The sequence below is a fragment of the Danio aesculapii genome, chromosome 15 (genome assembly GCF_903798145.1).
Source record: "Danio aesculapii chromosome 15, fDanAes4.1, whole genome shotgun sequence".
In the NCBI taxonomy this organism is placed as follows: domain Eukaryota; kingdom Metazoa; phylum Chordata; class Actinopteri; order Cypriniformes; family Danionidae; genus Danio; species Danio aesculapii.
In genome coordinates this window covers 10,876,058-10,897,346 of record NC_079449.1, presented here as the reverse complement: position 1 = coordinate 10,897,346, position 21,289 = coordinate 10,876,058, and the positions used below count along the sequence as shown (strand labels likewise).

General features: G+C 36.2%; 2 protein-coding genes across 2 annotated transcripts in view; both read left to right on the top strand.

Moving 5' to 3' along the window:
- LOC130242060 (Schwann cell myelin protein-like) overlaps window positions 1-11,846 on the top strand; it is a 67,961-nt gene extending 56,115 nt beyond the window's left edge. Inside the window, exons 8-10 of the mRNA XM_056474081.1 lie at window positions 11,463-11,528; window positions 11,633-11,651; window positions 11,781-11,846. Coding sequence (XP_056330056.1) covers window positions 11,463-11,528; window positions 11,633-11,651; window positions 11,781-11,846 — 151 coding nt within the window. The remainder of the gene's footprint in view (window positions 1-11,462; window positions 11,529-11,632; window positions 11,652-11,780) is intronic.
- A 3,054-nt stretch (window positions 11,847-14,900) lies between these two features.
- LOC130242058 (sialoadhesin-like) lies at window positions 14,901-18,352 on the top strand. The gene is made up of 5 exons (XM_056474078.1): window positions 14,901-14,937; window positions 17,003-17,359; window positions 17,444-17,731; window positions 17,813-18,106; window positions 18,237-18,352. Exons 1-5 carry the CDS (start codon window positions 14,901-14,903, stop codon window positions 18,350-18,352), a joined length of 1,092 nt encoding a protein of 363 aa, XP_056330053.1.
- Window positions 18,353-21,289: the final 2,937 nt, after the last annotated feature.

Genomic DNA, 21,289 nt, shown 5'->3' with positions numbered 1-21,289 from the left:
ACTGGTTAATCAGTAAAGCTTATGGAAAAAATCACCACTCCATTTTCTTTTATGAATACTAACCAAATTTGTCAGAATACAGAAGGAAACACTTTAAGAAAGAAGAACTGGTCAATGGTGCTAAAATCCAAATACTGTAGTTCATTCACACTGTAAATGTGTTGATCTACACACTACTTAAGATTTCACAACTCTTACATTATTTTGAACACTATTGAGAATAATTTGATATTATAATTATCAGACTGTGATTAAACTGTGGTTCTACAAATAGAAGTCAATGCACCAAAAACCAGGGATGTGCAGTCATATGTGCCTTACCTGCCATCATGAGATACTAATGTGTATATATAATGATAAAACAAATATTTGTCCATTGATCTGTGCTATAAATGCAATTTCTAAATGATTCAAATCATTTCAATCCTTTTTTTAATCAAAATCAAAGTATTTTGTATATTTCCTATTCAATTACAGCTTAGTAAGTGAGGTGAGGCAGCACCGAACTGTACCTCTTGTCAGATTGCTCAATCTCCTGCACACTGGGTTGAGGGCGTGTCTTTTGCTCACTCAGTGTGTTACCGATGTAATGCTTTATTAAAATCTTATTATACATTGTAGATCTTTTTATTACATGTCCTCACTTTGCATATGATAGGTAATGTATTCCACGAATGTGCATTCATTCATTTTTTCTTTTTTAGCTTAGTCCCCTTTATTAATCAGGGGTCGCCACAACGGAATGAACCGTCAACTTATCCAGCGTATGTTTTACGCAGCAGATGCCCTTCCAGCTGCAACCCATCAATGAGAAACACTTTTGCATTCACACACATACACTATAGCTAATTTAGCTTACCCAATGTCTTTGGACTATGGGGGAAACCAGAGCACCCGGAGGAAACCCACACGGACACAGGGAGAACATGCAAACTCCACACAGAAATCCCAACATGGGCTCGAGCTAGCAACCTTCTTTCTGTGAGGCGATCGTGCTACCCACTGCTCTACTGTGACTCCATTTCACAAATGTCTATCGCTTCTAGACATAAAACCGCACTGAAAAGACATGAGGTGAGGCAGGCAGTAGCTCCGCTGCACTGAAGACGGTGCCAGTGTTATTCTTGTTCAGTTGTTTCTCTTCTTCTATCTAGTTAAGTTCAACAGGAGTTCGTTGTTTTATGTTTTGCTTTGACTGACTGCAAAAATCGCGGATGTAACGTTAATATATCAGCTCAAACATTTCCCAAAATTGGACTTTCAAACAAAATTAATAAATAATGGACGACCAATGCGGGAGTTAAAGGCCGTGCTTCAAAGGATGGGACAGAAGATAACTCAATCAATTCAAGTCATTTCAAGACTTAATTTACAAGTAAAGGTAAGACCAGTGTGCGAGTCCTGTGTGTGTGTGTGTGTGTGTGTGTGTGTGTGTGTGTGTGTGTGTGTGCACACGTACTTGCGTGCATGTGAGAGAGCGCGCATCCGCTGTGACACTGTTGCTTGTTATTGCTGTCTGTAGTGTCCACCTTGGTGTTTTTGGAAGGCATATTGAATCACTATACATTTTACTTTCTTCCTTGGCCCAATATGTCTCTGTGTATAAAATATGTCATGTCTATAAAAAAATGCTGATATATATGAAACTACTACAAATTGGTAGTTGGTAGGGGTGTGACGAGATGCTTACTCCACGAGACGAGGCACGAGATTGGGTTCACGAGACGAGATCTGATTTTTACAGTATTTTTTAGAAATCTTCAATGATGAAATGCTTTAATTAAAAAAATTTGATTCAACTGAAAAAAAAGCAAACTGGCAAATTATTTAGGTGCTCTTTTAAATCAACTTGTAATGATAGGATATTAAGGGATTCATTTTGTGGTACAAATTGGATGCCGTCATGGATTGCAACAGTGCTGGTTGGCTTGAAAGCAGTGCACCCTCCTGCATTTTTAACACACTCTGGGGTGTGCACGAGCCCATTCAGAGTATCTGTAATGAGGCGATTTTGTGGCTTTGTTTTGATGAGATTAACTTTGGAAAAACACGTTCACATGACGCATTTGAATGTGGAAATACAAGAACATCAAGGGCAAACTCCCCTGTCCTTCTCACCTTCTTTTTCAGCACTACTTTTTTGCTTAAACGATCAATCTCAACCTGAAAACGACTGACCTAAGAAGGGCTGTGAGTGGCAGGAATGTTAACTCGTGAGAGAGTCCCATTCTCCACGTTGATTGGCTGTCTAACTAGAAGCCCTAAGATTACAATGAAATTCATTTTAAATGCCATAAAATTCTGAAATGATCGTACATTATAGGATATTTTTCATTATTGATCGTACATCGTACAGAGGTCGAAATTATCGTACAAATACGATAATTATTGTACGTCTGGCACTGCCTCGATGAGAAATCTCGTCGCGATTTAGTCTCTTGTCACATTCCTAGTAGTTGGCAAATATATTGGGTGCATATATTTGTAAATATGACCCTGAAAGAGTCAATGCCTCACTAACCACAAACCTCACCGCACGTCACTGCCAAAAACCCATGCTTACTACCATTTTACTACTTAAAAATAGTCTATTTTTATAAGAGAAGGCACCAGGTGACAACACTAGTATTTGGTCCTGCTCATTCACCATGAAATGACATTTGCACAAATTGTTCCTTGATAATTAACACACTTTTATCCTATCAGATGTGTTCTTGACGCCTATGTAAAGAATAGGTTAAGGGGCTCAACATGAGCAAAATCTAAAACCTCATGCATGTGTTCCTTGTGGTTTCCTTTCTGGAGGAAGAGGTTTTGAGCTACTCTATCAATGTGCGAATACAAACCAAGAACAATTAGTAGATGATCTTATTAAAACCTGCTGGAAACTAAACCACCCAGTAACACAGAGACAGTAACACACAGGCTTTAAAATTTACCATTTGTGTTTTATAAAGGTCCTAAAACAGTCTCACTTGTCAGTCAAACAGCAGTGTTCTTGTCAGGAAATACTATATTTGACCACTTTGTCACTGCACCACAAGTGTCACTGCAAGTGTCTCGGTGTGATGCACTCTGGCCTGCAATAATATCAAGGAAATAATTTTTTTACATTGAGTTTTACCAATAACACCCTCTGCTTTTCTTTCACATTTATTTTGCAATTTGCTTTTCCAAATCAACTAAAGAAGACTGAGAAGGTAAGGGGGTCTTAATTATTTTCATTTATGGTTGCCATTTATGGTTTAGCAAACCTCTACTCAGGACGGCTGTAACACATTTTGAGCTTGCGTAGCATTGTGTACCATCAAAGCAATGCAGCTCCTTCAGTACTTCTTATACAAAACGCTATGACAAACTGTTATTCCAGTAATTATTCACCTAAAACTGGGATTTATAACTTAAATAATATTCAAAATGGGTAAGGCAACTAAGTAAAGCAAATTTACGAGGAAAAAAAAAGGTAAATAGCATTTCCCTGTAATTACTGAACATTTTTTCCCATGTTTATAGTTAAATGCAACTGTTATCCACTTGTTTCTCATTGCACAGGGTTGATGTATTTTTGTAGAGTAATTAAAGTGGTGCTTCCTGTTTCTCGTAGTCACAGAGTAAATATAATGTATCCTGGGTGCAAATTATAATCATATTCAATAAATAGTGTAATAAATTCAATAAACCTAATATTTATCAAAAGCCAATTTTGAAGAGGACACAAACATTAGCTAAAATTGTACATGTATGGATAAACCCTATGATTAGACAGCTACTTGCCAAACTGTGGCTGAACCAGCCATTTTGATGTGAATAATAGTAATAACATCTAGGGTGCAAATAAGTTAAATAATAGCCCTGACAATAAGCATAAGATATATGTGCTAAAACAATCACTCATTACAGCTTTTGGTGTTACAACTATGATGCTTTACTTAAATTTCTTCAGTTCTTTTCGCATTTTAAATTTAGTTTTAGGTGTTCAATGGTTGAGAAATGAGGATAATGTTGCCTCCGGTTTCCCCACAAGTTCAAAGACATGCGCTATAGGTGAATTGGGTAAGCTAAATTATCTGAAGTGTATATGTGTCTCAATTTTAATGGTCAATCTACATTCCTACTCACTTATGGTCATGAGCTTTGGGTCATGACCGAAAAGACAAGATTTCGGGTACAAAAATGAGAAATGAGTTTCCTTTGCAGGGTGGCAGGGCTCACCCTTATAGATCGGGTGAGGAGCTCTGTCACCCGGGAGGAGCTCTGAGTAGAGCTGTTGGTCCTCCACATTGAGAGAAGTCAGCTGAGGTGGCTAGGGCATCTGTTTCGAGTGCCTCCAGGCATGTCCCACCGGGAGGAGGCCTCGGGCAAGACCCAGGACATGCTGGAGGGACTATGTGTCTCGACTGGCCTGGGATCGCCTTGGGATCCTCCCAGAGGAGCTGGAAAAAGTGTCTGTGGAGAGGGAAGTCAGGGGTTCTACCCTGGAAAAGCAGATAAAAATGAGATGAGATGTATGTGTGAATGAGAGTTTATGGGTGTTTCCCAGTGATGGGTTGCAGCTGGAATAACATCCACTGCATAAAACATATGCTTTTTCCGCATCTCGAACGTCTCTCGCGAGTGTCGTTTGCACCCGCGCCGTTCTCGCGTAAACCCGCCAGAGGCCGCTGTCGAACGACCTTCCGCCTGTCTGCCTGGATGACAGAATGATTGACTGTGCGACCGGCCAATCGGCTGACCCACCCTCCTCCTTCCCTAAGCCCAACGACGATTAACAAAAGCCGTCCAGAAAAAGAAAAGCCCTCATCTGATTTTTACCACGTTTTCGGATTTTGACCACATTCTCACCCTGTGATGAACTTGTTTGCTTTATTTTTTGGATTTTGTTTTTGTTTTCTTATCTGGATTTTGCTTTTGTTTTCTATATTTGTATTCTGGAACTGCTCTTCCCCGGACTCAAACCCGGTCGTTGTCGTCGTGGTCAGCCCCTATCTGCGCCTCGAGTCCGCCAACATACACAAAGAGCTAACTGGACAAATTGGTGCAGTGGGAAAGCCCTCCACACAGAGGCGAGCGGCCGGCTGGGAAGGGCCGAAAAGAACGGCATCACACCTCCCCGCAGCGTTCACTTAAAAACATGAAATGCGGTCTCCAGAAATGTCCACGGGACCATGTTTTCAGATTGAGCCTGGGTTGAAAAAAATGTAACTACCTAATTTGTGCAAAGCATACGAAAAAAATGTGGATAGCTGATGTAATAAACCATTAAATGGACTCATCCAAAAATCGAAATAAGACAATTTATTTTGCCCATGATTTTTTATTTACAAAACGAAGATTGGAAAACAATGGTTGCTGGCCCTCATTGACTTCCATAATGGACAAAAAATCACTACATAAGAATAGGTGCCAGCAATCAGGAAGTTTAAAAATATCTTCTTTTGTGTTCAGCAGAAGAAAGAAACTCAAATAGGTTTTGATTGTAAATGAATTTTGGGTGAACTAACCCTTTAAGTGATGCAGGACATAATTCATTGACTGCAGTTTCATTAATTTGATCCACTATTAACACTTAACTTTGTTTTTTGTTTATGTTTTGACCTAGAAACATGAATGCATCGATTTTGCTTCGTCTACTTTTTCAAGGTAAAGTATCTGCCTTCCTCTTTCAGGAATTTTCTGTCACAATAAATGACAAGATTGTACTTCATCATATCACAACAGCTATCCCTACATAAACATTTACTGCAGTCCAGTTGAATCTTCCTGTCCAGTTGACACTTCTTCAACTTTTGTCTCTCAGGTGTTCTGCTGTTTGGTGCTTTAGGATGGGAAGTGAGAATGCCAAAGGAAATTCACGGCCTCAAAGGTTCCTGTCTGGTGATTCCATGTTCTTTTAAATACACATCAAACCCACCTAAAAAGCCAGACAGAGTTGTGTGGTATCAGTGGGTCTCTAGGGGTTATCCTTTAGTTTATGATCCTTTAAATGCAAATAAAGTCATTGGCAAGTTCAGAGGAAAAACTGATTTATATGGAGGCTCAAGTGGTGATTGCAGTCTGCTAATCAGAAACTTAGAACAGTCCCACCATGGAGAGAAACTGTACACATGGATCGACCCTGAAAATGTTGAATGGCGCACTTATGAATTTTATGATGTCACCTCTACAATCTTTGTTAATGGTATGTAAATACTTTAACATTCATATTTGCGTCACTGCTTATCTTGTTAATCAGAGAGTTGTCTAATTGTGACAATCATTCAATTTGTAGAGAGTCCACAGCCGCCCAGCATCAGTATTTCTGGAGGAGAGAAGACCGGGGACAAGATCAAAGTAACATGTTCAGCTTCCCACACGTGTCCATACAGCAAACCAAACATCACTCTCAATGGTATTGAAGGATCTGACCAAATAAATGAAGAGTGTAGTGAAGACGGCCAGTGCAGAATCACTCTGATACGCACAGGTGTCGTAAAGGCAGAAAACACAACTTTTGAGTGTTCAGTAACACATCATGGTAACATAACATTGAATGTTGCAAAAAGACAACGTTCAGAATGTGAGTGAACACAAATATGAGCCAGTTTGTAAGATGTTACTTATAAATACATATTGAATGTTAGACTTGTTACAAGATTTAATTCAAATTTCAGGTGTTCATCAAAAAATAACAATTGAGCCTGAAATAGCAGATGTCTCTGAGGACGTCGAACAGAACTTCACCTGTACCGTCTACCACTCCTGTCAGAAAGAGAATCCAACTATCACATGGAACTACGAGAACATGCAGGTCTCAGAGGGGACAAAAACACTTTCTGGTTTTGATCGAGTAGCCTATTCCACCATAACCTTTCTGGGTGCAAAAGAAGACCATGGGAAGAAACTGATCTGCTCTGCAGCATTTTCTGGAGGAAACATCACAGCATCTGTTGTCTTATATTTGCAACGTGAGTAATCTCTCCATGTCTCATCATATATGGTTTTCTACTGATGATCTTACACTCTAATACTAGTGGTGACTTAATCAAGAATAGAAGTATGTGATTTGTTTTTGTTCTGTTTTCCTGTAGCTTATATACTTCATTGCTATGCATTTTAAAGCAGCTGTTATGCATGTATTAGTTGGACATTGATAATGATTAAAACTTTTTTTTTTTTGTAACGGGCAGACTCGACACTCACTGTACTGAAGACTACTGGTCTTTACATCCTAACACCCTCGCTAGTGTTCCTCCTGGCTTGTGTGCTTGCTGGAGTCATCATATGCAAGAGGCGACACAGGTAAATCTTTGTGTATGTTATATTGGCCTACTTTAGACAGGCTTTTTGGAATTTTTATGCAGTTTCCCTTCAATGTAAAGATGTTGGCTATTAGTCACACCATGGGTTAGGGATAAAGTATATCCAGCAGGTTGTTGTCACAAAATATCAGCAGCTTAACATGAAGCTGAGGGCTTTTTTTTTTTTTTGGTGACAACTTAATTGTTTTATGTTCAGTCCACTTAACCATTAGTTGTTCACTTAATCGATTTGTGTTGGGACAACATAAGTGAATTGTGTGAAACCCTGCATTTTTCTTACAGTGTGTATAAGACTGAAGGGCTTTATTCTGCAAAAACTTCTGTCCTGGATGTATTTTATCCAGCTTATTACATGGCTACTTGCCACAAAACCAAAATTAAACACAAAATATTTTCTGAGCCGTAATAGTTCATTAATTCTTTAATTAAATGCAAAGCTGACAGAAACAAAACTGGCTAAGTGAAGCTGATGGAGTATATAATAATCTGTGCATTATTCAGTCACAAGATGGCGCCAAACAGTCAAAAATGCAAAGCTGACAGAAACTAAAACAGCTGAATGGAGTATACACTAACCTGTGCAGTAATCAGTTACAAGACAGCGCCAAACAGTCGAAAACCACAGCATGACAGACAAGCAGATACATATGAATGTGGATACAAGACGGATGCAGACTTGGTGCAGTTGCAACCTGAGCTGTATGCAATGCATTTTAATGTGCACACCTAACCTGATTCTTCACAGTGACTGCCTTAGCCCCATTAAGTGCATTGTGTCTGACATTGCATCTTTGAGATATGTAATCTCAGCTTGCAAATCTAAGTCTGCTTCCAGATACTATTGTAGTTAGGTATGTGAATGTGAATGTATTATACACTAATGGTCAAGATGATTCCAAGTTCCCGGATGAATTATTTAGTAGTTGTTACTGTGTAATAATGTACCTTGGAATGTCCAGCCATGGAATAAGTAAAAGATAATGAACATCTACGTCAGGTATCGGGAACCTTTTTTCAGCAAAGAGCCACTTCTGATATTTTTGGCAAATGCAATTTTGTATAGAGCCATTGGGGTATATATACTCATATTTGCACCCTAATATATAATACTACTATAAATAATACAGGTTTAAACAAAACCTTTATTTATGCTCATGCACAACTAAAAATAAACAAATATGAAGCAAGACATGTTGAGCAAGTCCATGAATGAAGAAAGGACAATTTAATTACATTTCTGGTAAATAAACTCATTTTATTTTTTCTGAAAAGCAACATAATTTAAAATAAACAAACATTTTACCACTATAAAAAATTACACTTCAAATAATTCATAATAAAATATGCGACAATCATTTTGGCTAGTTTAAAAGAACATATTTTATTGTTATATTTTCACTATTGAAGAACAAAAAATAATATTTTATTGTTATTGAGTAAATAAAGGGCAAAACAACTTATATTTTTATGGTAACCACGCACACGCATTTGCCCTTCATTGGTGTCGCGATTCAATTTTATTCACAGCACCGCAAACGTACATTAGTCGAAATGTAAAAATTGTAATTGTATTTTCAATAGGAAACTGATTTCTAGTGATTGTTATAAGTTTTTTAAATATTAAATATAATTGAAGGGAGACAGCTGGAGCTGGAGAGCCATGTATTTTTGGTAGAAGAGCCTCATGTGGTATGCGAGCCATAGGTTCCCTACCACTGATCTAGGTGGTTAATATCAGACATTATGGCTGCATTTACACTGCAGATCGTGATGGTCAATTCAGATTTTTTTGATGACCAGCTTACATTTATCATCTTTTAAAAGTGACTCTTATCTGATTGTCTGTATTTACACAGCACACGGCTTACGTGGCGGATATTGCACTCTCTTGCTCTCTCTCTCTCTCTCTCTCTCTCTCTCTCTCTCTCTCTCTCTCTCTCTCTCTCTCTCTCTCTCTCTCTCTCTCTCTCTCATTAACATGCTTAAATACTTGTGATAGATGACAATATAAAGGCTTTTTTTAGTCCTCCTGCATTACATTTAAGGTTTGCGACTCTGCTGAAGTCTGTTCAGAAATTAAAGCGTCAGACTTGATGTCCTTCGCTATGGTTTTTAATGTTGCGCGACTTTCATTGACATCTGAAAATATACGATCTACATGCTTACACTGCAGACACGAGGGCACAGATCCTATTCATATCGGATACATTTCCACATATGAACAAGGCCTGAGTCTAATTTAAGTAAATCGGAATCCATATGATTTTTTTTCCCTGCTTACACGTACATGGGGCATATCCGATCTGTGCCACAAGGAAGAAAAAAATCTGAATTGAGTCACTTGAACCATACAGTGTAAATGCAGCCTAATACACGGCTATCTGGAATACTTGATTCCGATTACTCAGTTGTAACATTCCAAGATGTGTTATTCCCAAATAACTACCACTGAATCTAATAACACAGGCTCATATGAGTACTTGCAATCATCAGTGAATACAGTCACACCCATATTTCTATGATTATCTGTCATAACACCCTCTTTCATTTCTTTAATTCAACTTCATCTCCTCATTCAACTTTAACCAACACTTGCACCAGACACATTCTTACACCAAAAATACTCTATGCATTTACAAAGTGCGCGCTTCACACAGGTGAGTCGGTTTCTCTATGCCCATCCCCCCTCCCTCCCCACGCCAAAATCTAGAACTTAAATCTTTTCATATTTTGCATAGTTAGCACTTCTTTTGTGTATTGACTCTTCTTGTTGCCTTTTCTTATTGCTGAATGCCTCTCTCTGCGAGTTACTTTTGATAAAGGCTTCTGCTAAATAACTAAATGTATATCACTGTTTTTGACTCTGGCTTTTTTTTTTTTTGAGTGATGATATCTCGTGGATAATGCATTATTAAGCTAATATACAGTAGACCAATATGAAGTCACAATATTATACTTAAATGTATATATTTACAGTATACCTAAGAGAAGAATTTGGCAATCATATTGTAGTATTCACAAATTAAAGATGATTTTAAAATAAAAATAAAAGTAAGATAATACTGTAAACAACAGTGCACTCAATAAACCTGAGAATCAACATCTCAACTATAGAGTAAACAGTGAACATAACACATTGGTGGACTTTACATTTTCGCTATAAACTGATGTTTGCTTTTGAAAAGTGCTCAAAAAAATAGCAATTAGAAATTCTGAGGACCCAGTTGATTACATCTAATAATTTACCGTACTTGGCTCTGTAGGTGTTCATTGGATGATATACAGGAAGCAATGCTTATTGAAAAATAATTTGATATCAATGCTTTCACGCTGTTGTAGTTCTCAGCAATGGAAAACATTAAACAGGAAAGAATCAAACAAAAGGGAAAACTAGTTAAATAATAATTGTAAACATGAACTCTGCCGGCTCTACATCACCTAACCTGCTCCGAGCTGGGATCGATTTGGCAACTCTCCACATGGGACTTGGTTGCTCTAACAAGGAGGCTAAAGACCATGTCCTCTAGTATCTGTCGCTAGAGCACCTTTTCGGGTGCAGAGGAGTGAGGTTTAACAATACCTGCCAACGCTCCTCCCGTTTTGTTATTTCTCCCAGAAAACTCCTGTAGTTTCAATTGCAACCCCACTGGTCCTCACAATTTGGTACAGTCTGTGAAACCCCCAAGTTGCCAACTTTGGTATAGGATCCGATTGCAGCAGCCGCCTGAAACGCGCTCCATAGTACAGTTACTACACCACAGTACACAGTACCCGGTTCTCAACAGTGATATTCAGACACCTCACCCCCGAACCTAACCACCCCAGTCTTCCAGATTTCTAGGGACAAATGTTGGCAGGTATGGGTTTAACTGCACAGCACTTCACTAGTTGACCTCTGTTACACTCACGCCCCTAAACCTCACTCCCATCCGGGTCACGGCACCAATGTAAACCCGCTGGTCCTACACCATCCAACCCGCTCCAACCTGGGATTGAACAGGCGACTCTCCGCATGAGAGTTGGTTGCTCTAACAAGGAGGCTAAAGACCATGTCCTCTAGTATCTGTGGCTAGAGCACCTTTTCGGGTTCAAAGGAGTGAGGTTTAACTCTGTCACAAACATTTACAGAATCATTTTGCTTTTCTAACACACAACTGTTCTCAGGTCAAAAGATGCAAGTACAGTGTCAGGAAACAAACCTTTCAAACCTTACATGCCGTCACCAAAAAGGTACAGTATAGCAATTTAAAACATTTAAATTATCACAAAATTATAGATATTTGTTGTGTAAATGCAATAAACACAACAATTTAATATTTCCCTTTGCCCCTCAGTCAGCCAAAATCCAGACATGTGAGTATTATTATGTTTTTATTTATATTATTAATGTATTGCACAGCAGAAAACATACTCTGGCTCCGTACTATCAATTTTGATTTGTGAATGTTGCCTGACTCTGTTTTTCTTGAATATTTTTCTCAGGGTAATAATGATTATGAGGATGATTACAACAACATGGGAGAACTCGACATCTATGAAAACAACTGATAAAAATTCTAGACATCGAAACAATCAAAATGCGCTTAATGAAGCATTGTTGAATTGATTACTAATGCTTTAAAATAGCTCAGATAAAATAGCTTGTTTTATGCATGCTAAATATCAAATTTAAGCTTCAAGTAATCTTCTACAGTCTATAGGCTTTAGATAATACATACTAAACTATACATCATTGAATGTATCATTACGAATTGTGCTTGTTAAAAAATGAAATACTATCGTGTTTCACCCTTAAATATCCTACAGCTGAATCCTATTGTTGTAATTGTATTGCTACATACTGTTTCATATATCACATTTGTGAGCTAATTGTTGTTATTATAGGTATTTATTCTCATAGTTTATTTTTGTCTAAAAAAATAATAATAATTATACATATTATTATTATTATTATTTTACATAGTTTTTTTTCTTTACAGTAATTTATTTGCATACAGTTTTACATTAAATGTATACTATAACTCAAATGTATATACATATTATTATACAACACGTAACATTTTCTCAGCTTGATTAAAGTTCATGAATCCCTTTACAGTGGCAAAGTCATTCATTCATTCATTTCCCTTTGGCTTAGTCTCTATTTCAGAGGTCGCCACAGCAGAATGAACCGCCACGGTGGCAAATATGAGTTTTAAATTAAATTGCATACTCAAAATGCTGGCGCCTCCTGCTGGTGAACATTATATAAAAACATTAGGATATCTAGGCAAACACAACATACAGTTGAAGTCAGAATTATTAACCCCCCTGAATTATTAGCACTCCTGTTTATTTTTCCCCAATTTCTGTTTAACAGAGATATTTTTTTCAACACAGTTTTACATAATACTGTAGTTTTAAGATTTATTAATCTATTAATTAATTGTTTTTTCACATTTCTAAACATTAGTTGTAATAACTTGTTCCTAATAACTGATTTCTTTTATCCTTGCCATGATGACAGCAAATTATATTTGACTAAATATTTTTCAAGACACTTCTATACAGCTTAAAGTGACATTTAAAGGCTTAACTAGGTTAATTAGGTTAACTAGGCAGGTTAGGGTAATTAGGCAAGTTATTGTATAATGATGGTTTGTTCTGTTGACTATCGAAAAAATGTATAGCTTAAAGGGGCTAATAATTTTGACCTCAAAATGTTTATTAAAAAATTCAAAACTGCTTTTATTCTAGCCGAAATAAAACAAATAAGACTTTCTCCAGAAGAAAAAAATATTATCAGACATACTGTGAAAATTTCTTTGCTCTGTTAAACATCATTTGGGAAATATGTAAAAAAGAAAAAAATATTCAGAGGGGGGCTAATAATTCTGACTTCAACTGTATGTACAACACAACAGAAAATGTTTTCTTAAAAGTAATGTTTTTATAATAATTATAAATCATTAAATATCAGTGTGTTATATTTTGTTGTGTTTTTGTCACTAATAATGATTCATTTAGCCATTTCCATCATGCTGCAGGCATCATATACATGTAGCCTGTATAATTACTGCATAATTGTTGAATGTTATGACCCCTAGTTGTGTGACATAAAGAGGTTTAAATGAGCAGCATTACGATCAGACTTAAAAGAAATATACTGTAGCCAAGTAGCTATAGCAGGGATGCCAAAACCTTTTCTTATAAAGGACTAAAAACCAAACTTGATTGAGGGATGTATACCAAATGAATATATCACACCATATTATATTAAATTTGCCATGGGTAATTTCCTAATTTATTCACAAATATTTAAATATAACTAGAAAAGGTTGCTTTAAATCATAGAAACAAATGCAATATCATTTTTACATTTTATAATAAACTTATTACAGTATAAACATAAACAATCCCATATACTGTATTACACAATGCTGAAAACACTAGTCGACCCACTCTTGCCTTTGCTTTGATTTGTTCACCGATGTCTTGTGCACTGCTTTTTGTCAAGTGTTAGTTTTTACTTTTTAAATGTCTGATTCGTTTCCCAGTGATGGGTTGCAGCTGGAAGGCCATCTACTGCGTAAAACATATGCTGGATAAGTTGTTCTGTCCCGGGAGAGAACCCTGAGCTCGGAGATATTTGAGCCCAGGGCTACCGCCCGGTCGATAAGCATATCAGGAGATCCGAGATCAGGTAGGTCTCGAGAGCTCCCCCTTTAGAAAAGGGAGGAAAAGGAGGAGATGGGGTGGAAGGGGGGATTCTTCCAAACGAAGATAGAGCAGTAGGGAGAAAATGACCCATTTATAGTAAACTAGGATCACTCTGATTGGATTATTACTGATTACAGATGAGCGGCCAGACGTGCTCAATCATATCACGTGCTCCTCTCGAAATTAGTTTATGAAACTTCACTTAAATGTATTGTTCAGCATTTCATGATATGAAATACATTAACTAATACCTATTTATTAAGTGTTGCAATTATTTTTTCCTACAATCCTTTTTGAAGACGACCGTTATTAATGTTTTTTATGTTTGTTGCTTTGCAAGTTTTTTAAAAAAAGTTTTCTTCTAAAACGCAGAGCGTACATCAAATAAGAGTGTATACTTGTCTTTAAAATGCAGTTAAAACATAACCCCATTCAGTCACAATAACAAGCTCCCAAAATAATAGGCTGTGAAGTATTCTACTTGTGTTTTAGGAGGGTCCTATAACAGACCCTGTAGCCAGAAACTGTGTTCTAGCCAGGAAATACTATATCTGACTTTAGTGTCAGCGCAAGTGGACTCACATGATGAGCTCTGACATTTGACATGAGCAAGATCTTAATCTTTTTGCTGGGCTTGAGCTTTACACCATAAATGTACTGAGCTTCATCTTTCACCTTTGACTTCAGACCAACAAGTTATTTGTCCATTCCTCTGCTAAGAACTACTGAGGAGGTAAGAATAAAACTTGATACATGTTAAAATGCTAAGATTGATGTAAAGAAAATGACATTATTATGAAAAACTGCATTGTAATTAACGGATTGGTGTTAAGTGAACAGAATGTTAGTAAATTAATTTTAACCACAGTTAATTTTGGTTTTTGGTGTTTTTAACTCAGGAATATGAAAGCAGTGCTTTTACTTCATTTACTTCTCCAAGGTACAGTGTTTTCTCTTTTAGGCATGTTTTGAGCATGCTCTTTTAATGTGCATTTTACAGACCCATAGCCAGGCCAAGGAACAGGGTGGTTCTTTTTTCTTTTTTGCAGTTAGTCACCTCATTTTCTATTTAATTTAAACACTGCTTTTTAGTGACGCTGTGATCACATTTTTTAGCTGGATTAATTTTTTAGTTGGTCAAAATAATCACACATTCTGATGTATCAAAAATTCCCTAAAGAAAAACTTATGTATATTTTTTAAATATAACTTGTTACATCATATTTCATTAGAAAAAATATAAAATAAGAATCTGTCAAAGTTTTAAACAAACAAAACTGTAGTCTATTGTCATTTGTTGGCAAATAACAAACTGACCAGTACATTCAACTTTCCTCAGTCAGAGTTTGGCCCTTTTGAATAAAAATAAATAAATAATAATAATAATAATAATAATAATGTAGAGCTTTATTATAGCCTTAAAGAGATTCTTTAAAAAAAAGTATGATTTAAAATTCATGGATAACAGCCAAATTGGTATTCAAATTAATTTTAATTTGGGCCACTTTTGGTTCTTCACACATATTTATTGGTCGTTTTTAATTTCAAGAATAAGCTCCAAGATTTAGAATAAAAGCGACTTGTAAAATTTTTTCTAAATTTAACAACAATACAGTAGGTATTATAAATAATTGTTTGCATGTGACAAAAATGATTAGCTAAAGTCAAACCAAATCGACACCCAACAGAGGATTCAACTTGGGCTTAAAGCCTTTTTTCAATGGGTTATTTTCACAATTTATGATGGCATAGCAGTCAAAATATGACAAATTAGCTCATGTATGGGACAAATTCTGGTTCTTTGTCAGTGAGGAATCCGTCTTACGAACTACCCGGACCCCCCTGGCTATGGGTCTGTTTTATGTATATTTTAAATAAATGTACATAAATTGTGTCACACAAAATCATCCGCGCACGGGAAATTTTACACATTATATGAAGTTATTTAAAGTTCTGTATGTCCTATTTATTCTACATTCTTAAAAAATATGTCAAGCCATTGTGCAGAAGCATTAGCCTGAAGCATTATTATGTAAAATATGTGCAAAGGTTCAAGAATGTTTCATAATTCTACTAAACAAAAAAAAAAAAAAGAAAGGATGCTGTCAGTGTACCTGTTATTTACACCAGGGATAAACACGAGCATATTGACAACACAAAAAAATGTAACATTCTAACAACAATATAACTTTTATAGGCATTTAATAATTTGTTTAATATTAAACTCACCCAAAGAGACTGGTGGGCACAACGTTTTCAGCACAAGTCTAGTCTTGGTTTAATTTTGGAGACCACCACTCAGAGATTATCTTCAATTTTCAGTTGTGGCCTGTATTTATTTTTAATGCATTTGATTGCCATAAAGGTGTCAGAAAGTTTGACCTGGTGCTATAAACATCAGTCTGCTGCAGCTGACGCTATTGCTGTGTTGTTAATCTAACGTAAACACACCAACCCTATGAAAAAATTAATAATTCAAAGGCTGATGGCTATTCATTTGCATGTTGTTGTTGTTTTTTGTTAAGATTAACTACTATTTTTTATCTTCTGTGGGTTATGGATAATATATGGTCATTCTAAAAGTTTAATAAAATTTATTTGACTTTTGGAAATCAAGCAACCCCAACTTTGGGAACCACTGATTTACACCAAAATGCTACTTAATTAAAGCTTGCAGTCATTTATAATTCACACATTCTGATTAAATATTTTGTCATTGTCAAAACGACTTTTGTGTGAAGATTTGATATTGCTAAAGAATTTGTGTTATTTATGAATGAAATTGTATAGTCCATACTAGTAGAATGATACAAAAATATGATTCAATCTTACATGTTATTCAACTGTTTACGCAATGTAAAAATTAAACGGACATACATTTTACACCATTTGTTTACAGCAGCAGACAATATATTGACATCTAGAGAGCTATAAAGTTTTTTTTTACTAAAATTACCAGCTCAATGAACACACATTGATTATTGACTCAAACTTTTGTCCCTCAGGTGTTCTGCTGTTTGGTGCTTTAGGAGTGCAAGTGAGAATGCCAGGAAAAATTCATGGTCTCAAAGGTTCCTGTCTGGTGATTCCATGTTCTTTCAACTTCAGATCAAACCCACCCAAAAACCCAAGAGTTGTGTGGTATCAGTGGGTCTATACAGGTTATCCTTTAGTTTATGATCCTTTGGAAGAAAATAAAGTCATTGAGAAGTTCAGAGGAAAAACTGATTTATATGGAAACTCAAGTGGTGATTGTAGTCTGCTGATCAAAAACCTGGAACAGTCCCATCATGGAGAGAAATTATACACAGGAATTAACTCAAACAAATTTCACGAAGTCACTTCTACAGTCCTTGTTGACAGTATGTAGATGTTTTTCTATCCATGGCTCCTCACGTTGTTGTGAGAATGTGCTGCCTAATTGTGTAATTTTTTTCTGTTTTTAGCACGTCCACATTTGCCCAGCATCAGTATTTCTGGAGGAGAGAAGATGGGGGACAAGATTACAGTAACATGTTCAGCTTCACACACATGTCCATACAGCAAACCAAACATCACTCTGAATGGTATTGAAGGATCTGACCGAATAAATGAAGAGTGTAGTGAAGACGGTCAGTGCAGAAACACTCTGACACGCACAGGTGTTGTAAAAGCAGAAAACACAACTTTTGAGTGTTCAGTAACACATCATGGTGGCATAAACACATCAGCTGCAAAAGACAAAAGTGCATTATGTGAGTAAAATGCATTGCAGAATTGCATTATAAAAATATCTTAACTAAGACTCTACACAAACCCAAAATGTCAAATTTCAGGTGTTCATCAAAACATCACGATTGAGCCTGCAATAGCAGATGTCTCTGAGGACGTTGAACAGAACTTCACTTGTACTGTCCACCATTCCTGTCAGAAGGAGAATCCAACCATCACATGGAACTATGAGAACATGCAAGTCTCAGAGGGGACAAAAACACTTTCTGGTTTTGATCTAGTCGCCTATTCCACCATAACTGTTCTGGGTTCAAAAGCAGACCATGGGAAGAAACTGATCTGCTCTGCAGAATTTTCTGGAGGAAACATCACAGAAATTGTTGTTTTACACGTGTCATGTAAGTAATTAGCATAACATGTGTGATATTCTCATGTTAAATGCATTAGTGCAGTGCCTTTGTGATGTCTGATTATATCTTTAATTTGTTCTAATAATAATGACTCATCCTTTTCTTTTCCATAAAACAGTCAAGATAATCGTTAGACTGAAGACTATTGGTCTTTACATCGTAACGCCCTCACTTGTGTTCATCTTCACATGCATACTTGTTGGAGTCATCATATGCAAGAAGCATCACATGTAAATATGCTGCTGTTGGCTAATATTTATTTGTCAAAAATTGATTCATTTTATTAGCCACAATTTTCAACTATAAGCAGTGGCGGATTTAGGCATGGGCAATAAGGGCTTTCTCGGCCATGAGTCAGGTCAAAGACAACAGATAATTCCATAAAACGTATGAATTTTTTTTGTATTCTATAGAATTGTCATTAATATTCATGTAAAATATTTTTTATTATAAGAGATCTTTGCATATCACTCCAGTTGTGTACATTGTTTTCTAGTTACATTTAGGATTGATTTCTGTTATTTATTTAGAATAATAATTGTATATTAATAATAATATCTGGCTGTGTATTGGCCAGTACTGGGTTGCGGCTGGAAGGGCATCCGTATAGGGTGGTTCGCCCAGGGTGCCATTTAAACTAGAACCGCCACTCACTATAAATAGGACTTGATTTAAAAAGCAGATTTTAGTCTGTTAAACTGGCACTGGAGTTTTTGTGGAGTGATTAATCAGCTTGGATATTTCACAATCATTATTACATATTTTGGTCTTCAATAACCTGGATTTAAATATCTAAAGCTGGGTTCACACCAAACAGTGAAGCATCATGTTATTCTCTCCACATCACTTGTGGGATGTTGTTCGCTTCACATGAATTTTCCGTTCCAGTTGAGTTTTTTTAACTCGCAGAGAAGATGCAGTTGAGGCGAATTCCACGTGTTCACATCACACAATCCATGTCATTCGCCCCCAAAAAATTTACTACCAAGCATAAGCATCTTCAAATTCAGTATTTTAATTGCTGACAGCCTTTTCACCAGATCCATCAAGCAATAGTAACAGAAAACACAGTAAAGGCATTAAGTGGTTTTAAGGTTTACTAATGGTATAGTTTTTATGCCTGTGGAAATTATGAGTAATAATTATATAGTAATAATTATATGCCATATATTTAGTTATGTATGTAGATGTTCACTGAATAATATAAAGTAAGCAATGTTTATTAAAATGCAAGATCATTTTAATTCTATTGCTATATAGTGACTTGTTTTGATGACAATAATTTGATATACTTTCATTTAAGTTGCAAAGATTTAATCATCTTAGTTTAAAAGTCACTGATCTGCAGCTGTGATGTTCATCACTTTCAGTCAACACGCAGAAATCATGAGGTTGATAAACATTAATAAAGCTTTGATCAGTAAATAATGAAAGAAATCAAACAAAAGGGATGAAAAAGAGGTTGAAACCTCTTAACATTTCTTTTCTTCTTCACACTCTCTGTTTCCAGGCCAAAAAATAAATGAAAGTACTGTGTATGAAAACAATCTTTTATCCAGACCCCTCACGCCGTCATCAAAGAGGTACAGCACTTTTAAACATATTTACATTTCTGAAAGCTTTTTTGAATAAGTGAATGCTCAATTTTTACACTAATGTTTTATTTTGCATAAATAACTAAATATGTTTTAAATGAAATAACCACCATTATATCCCCCCATTGCACATCAGACATCCAAAATCCCACTCAGTGAGTATCTTTTCTGCTATTATTATTATTATAAAATATATTCACAACTGACTCTGATCCTCTTTTACTATTTTATTTAGAGTAAAGATAATGATGATTTATACATCAACTTGGAAGATGTCAGCATGTATGGAAATGTCTGATGAGCAAACTGTAGAAATGACCCTACAACAGCATTTATATAAAGAGTAACATTATCAACAGAACAATAATAATAACATTTCTTATGCATACAGTGCATCTGGAAAGTATTCATAGCACTTCACTTTTTCCCAAAAAATTGTTACAACCTTATATCAAATGCAAATTTATTAAAAATAAAAAAGCTGAAAAACCCCTGTACAAAAGTATTCACAGCCTTTGCTCAATACTTTGTTGATGCACCTTTGGCAGCAATTACAGCCTCAAGTCTTTTTAAATAAGATGCCACAAGCTTGGCACACTTGTTTTTGGGAATGTTTGCCCATTCCTCTTTGCAGTACCTCTCAAGCTCTATCAGGTTGGATGGAAAGCAACCGTGTACAGCCATTTTCAGATCTCTCCAAAGATGTTCAATAGGATTTAGGTCTGTGCTCTGGCTGGGCCACTCAAGGACATTCACGAGTTGTTGTGAAGCCACTCAATTGATAATTTGGCAGTGTGTTTTTGGTCAATGTCCTGCTGGAAGATAAATTGTCGACCCAGTCTGAGGTCAATCTCTGTACATGCATATCTCTGTACATTGCTGCATTCATCATTCCCTCTATCCTGACTAGTGTTCCAGTTCCAGCTGCTGAAAAACATCCTCACAGCATGATGCTGCCTCCACCATGCTTCACTGTAGGGATGGTATTAGCCTGATGCTGAGCGGTGCCTGATTTTCTCCAAACGTAATGCCTGGCATTCACTCCGAAGTTCAATTTTAGTCTCATCAGACCAGAGAATTTAGTTTCTTATGGTCTGAGAGTCCTTCAGATGCCTTTTGGCAAATTCTTACATAGACAGGTGTGTGCCTTTTTAAATCATGTCCAATCAACTGAATTTACCACAGGTGAACTCAAATTAAGCTGCTGAAACATCTCAAGAATGATCAGTGGAAACAGAATGTACCTGAGCTCAATTTAGAGCTTCACGCCAAAGCCTGTGAACACTTATGTACATGTGATTTTTCAGCTTTTTTTATTTTTAATAAATTTGCAACAATTTCAAAAAATCATTTTTCACATGGTCATTATGGTGTATTGTGTGTAGAAATTTGAGGAAATAATTGAATTTAATCCATTTTGAAATAAGGCTGTAACAAAAAAATGTGGAAAAAGTGAAGGGTTATAAATATTTTTCGGATGCACTGTATTAAGGACTCAAACCTTAAGCATATTAATGCTTTACTTAACATTTATACTATGTGCTATTGTTTTATGGTATTTTTACTTTTTCTATAT

Coding starts and splice junctions, on each gene's coding strand:
- LOC130242058 (XM_056474078.1), top strand. CDS start 14,901: ATGAAAGCAGTGCTTTTACTTCATTTACTTCTCCAAG. Junction 14,938..17,002: donor ACTTCATTTACTTCTCCAAG/GTACAGTGTTTT, acceptor TTTGTCCCTCAG/GTGTTCTGCTGTTTGGTGCT. Junction 17,360..17,443: donor TTCTACAGTCCTTGTTGACA/GTATGTAGATGT, acceptor TTCTGTTTTTAG/CACGTCCACATTTGCCCAGC.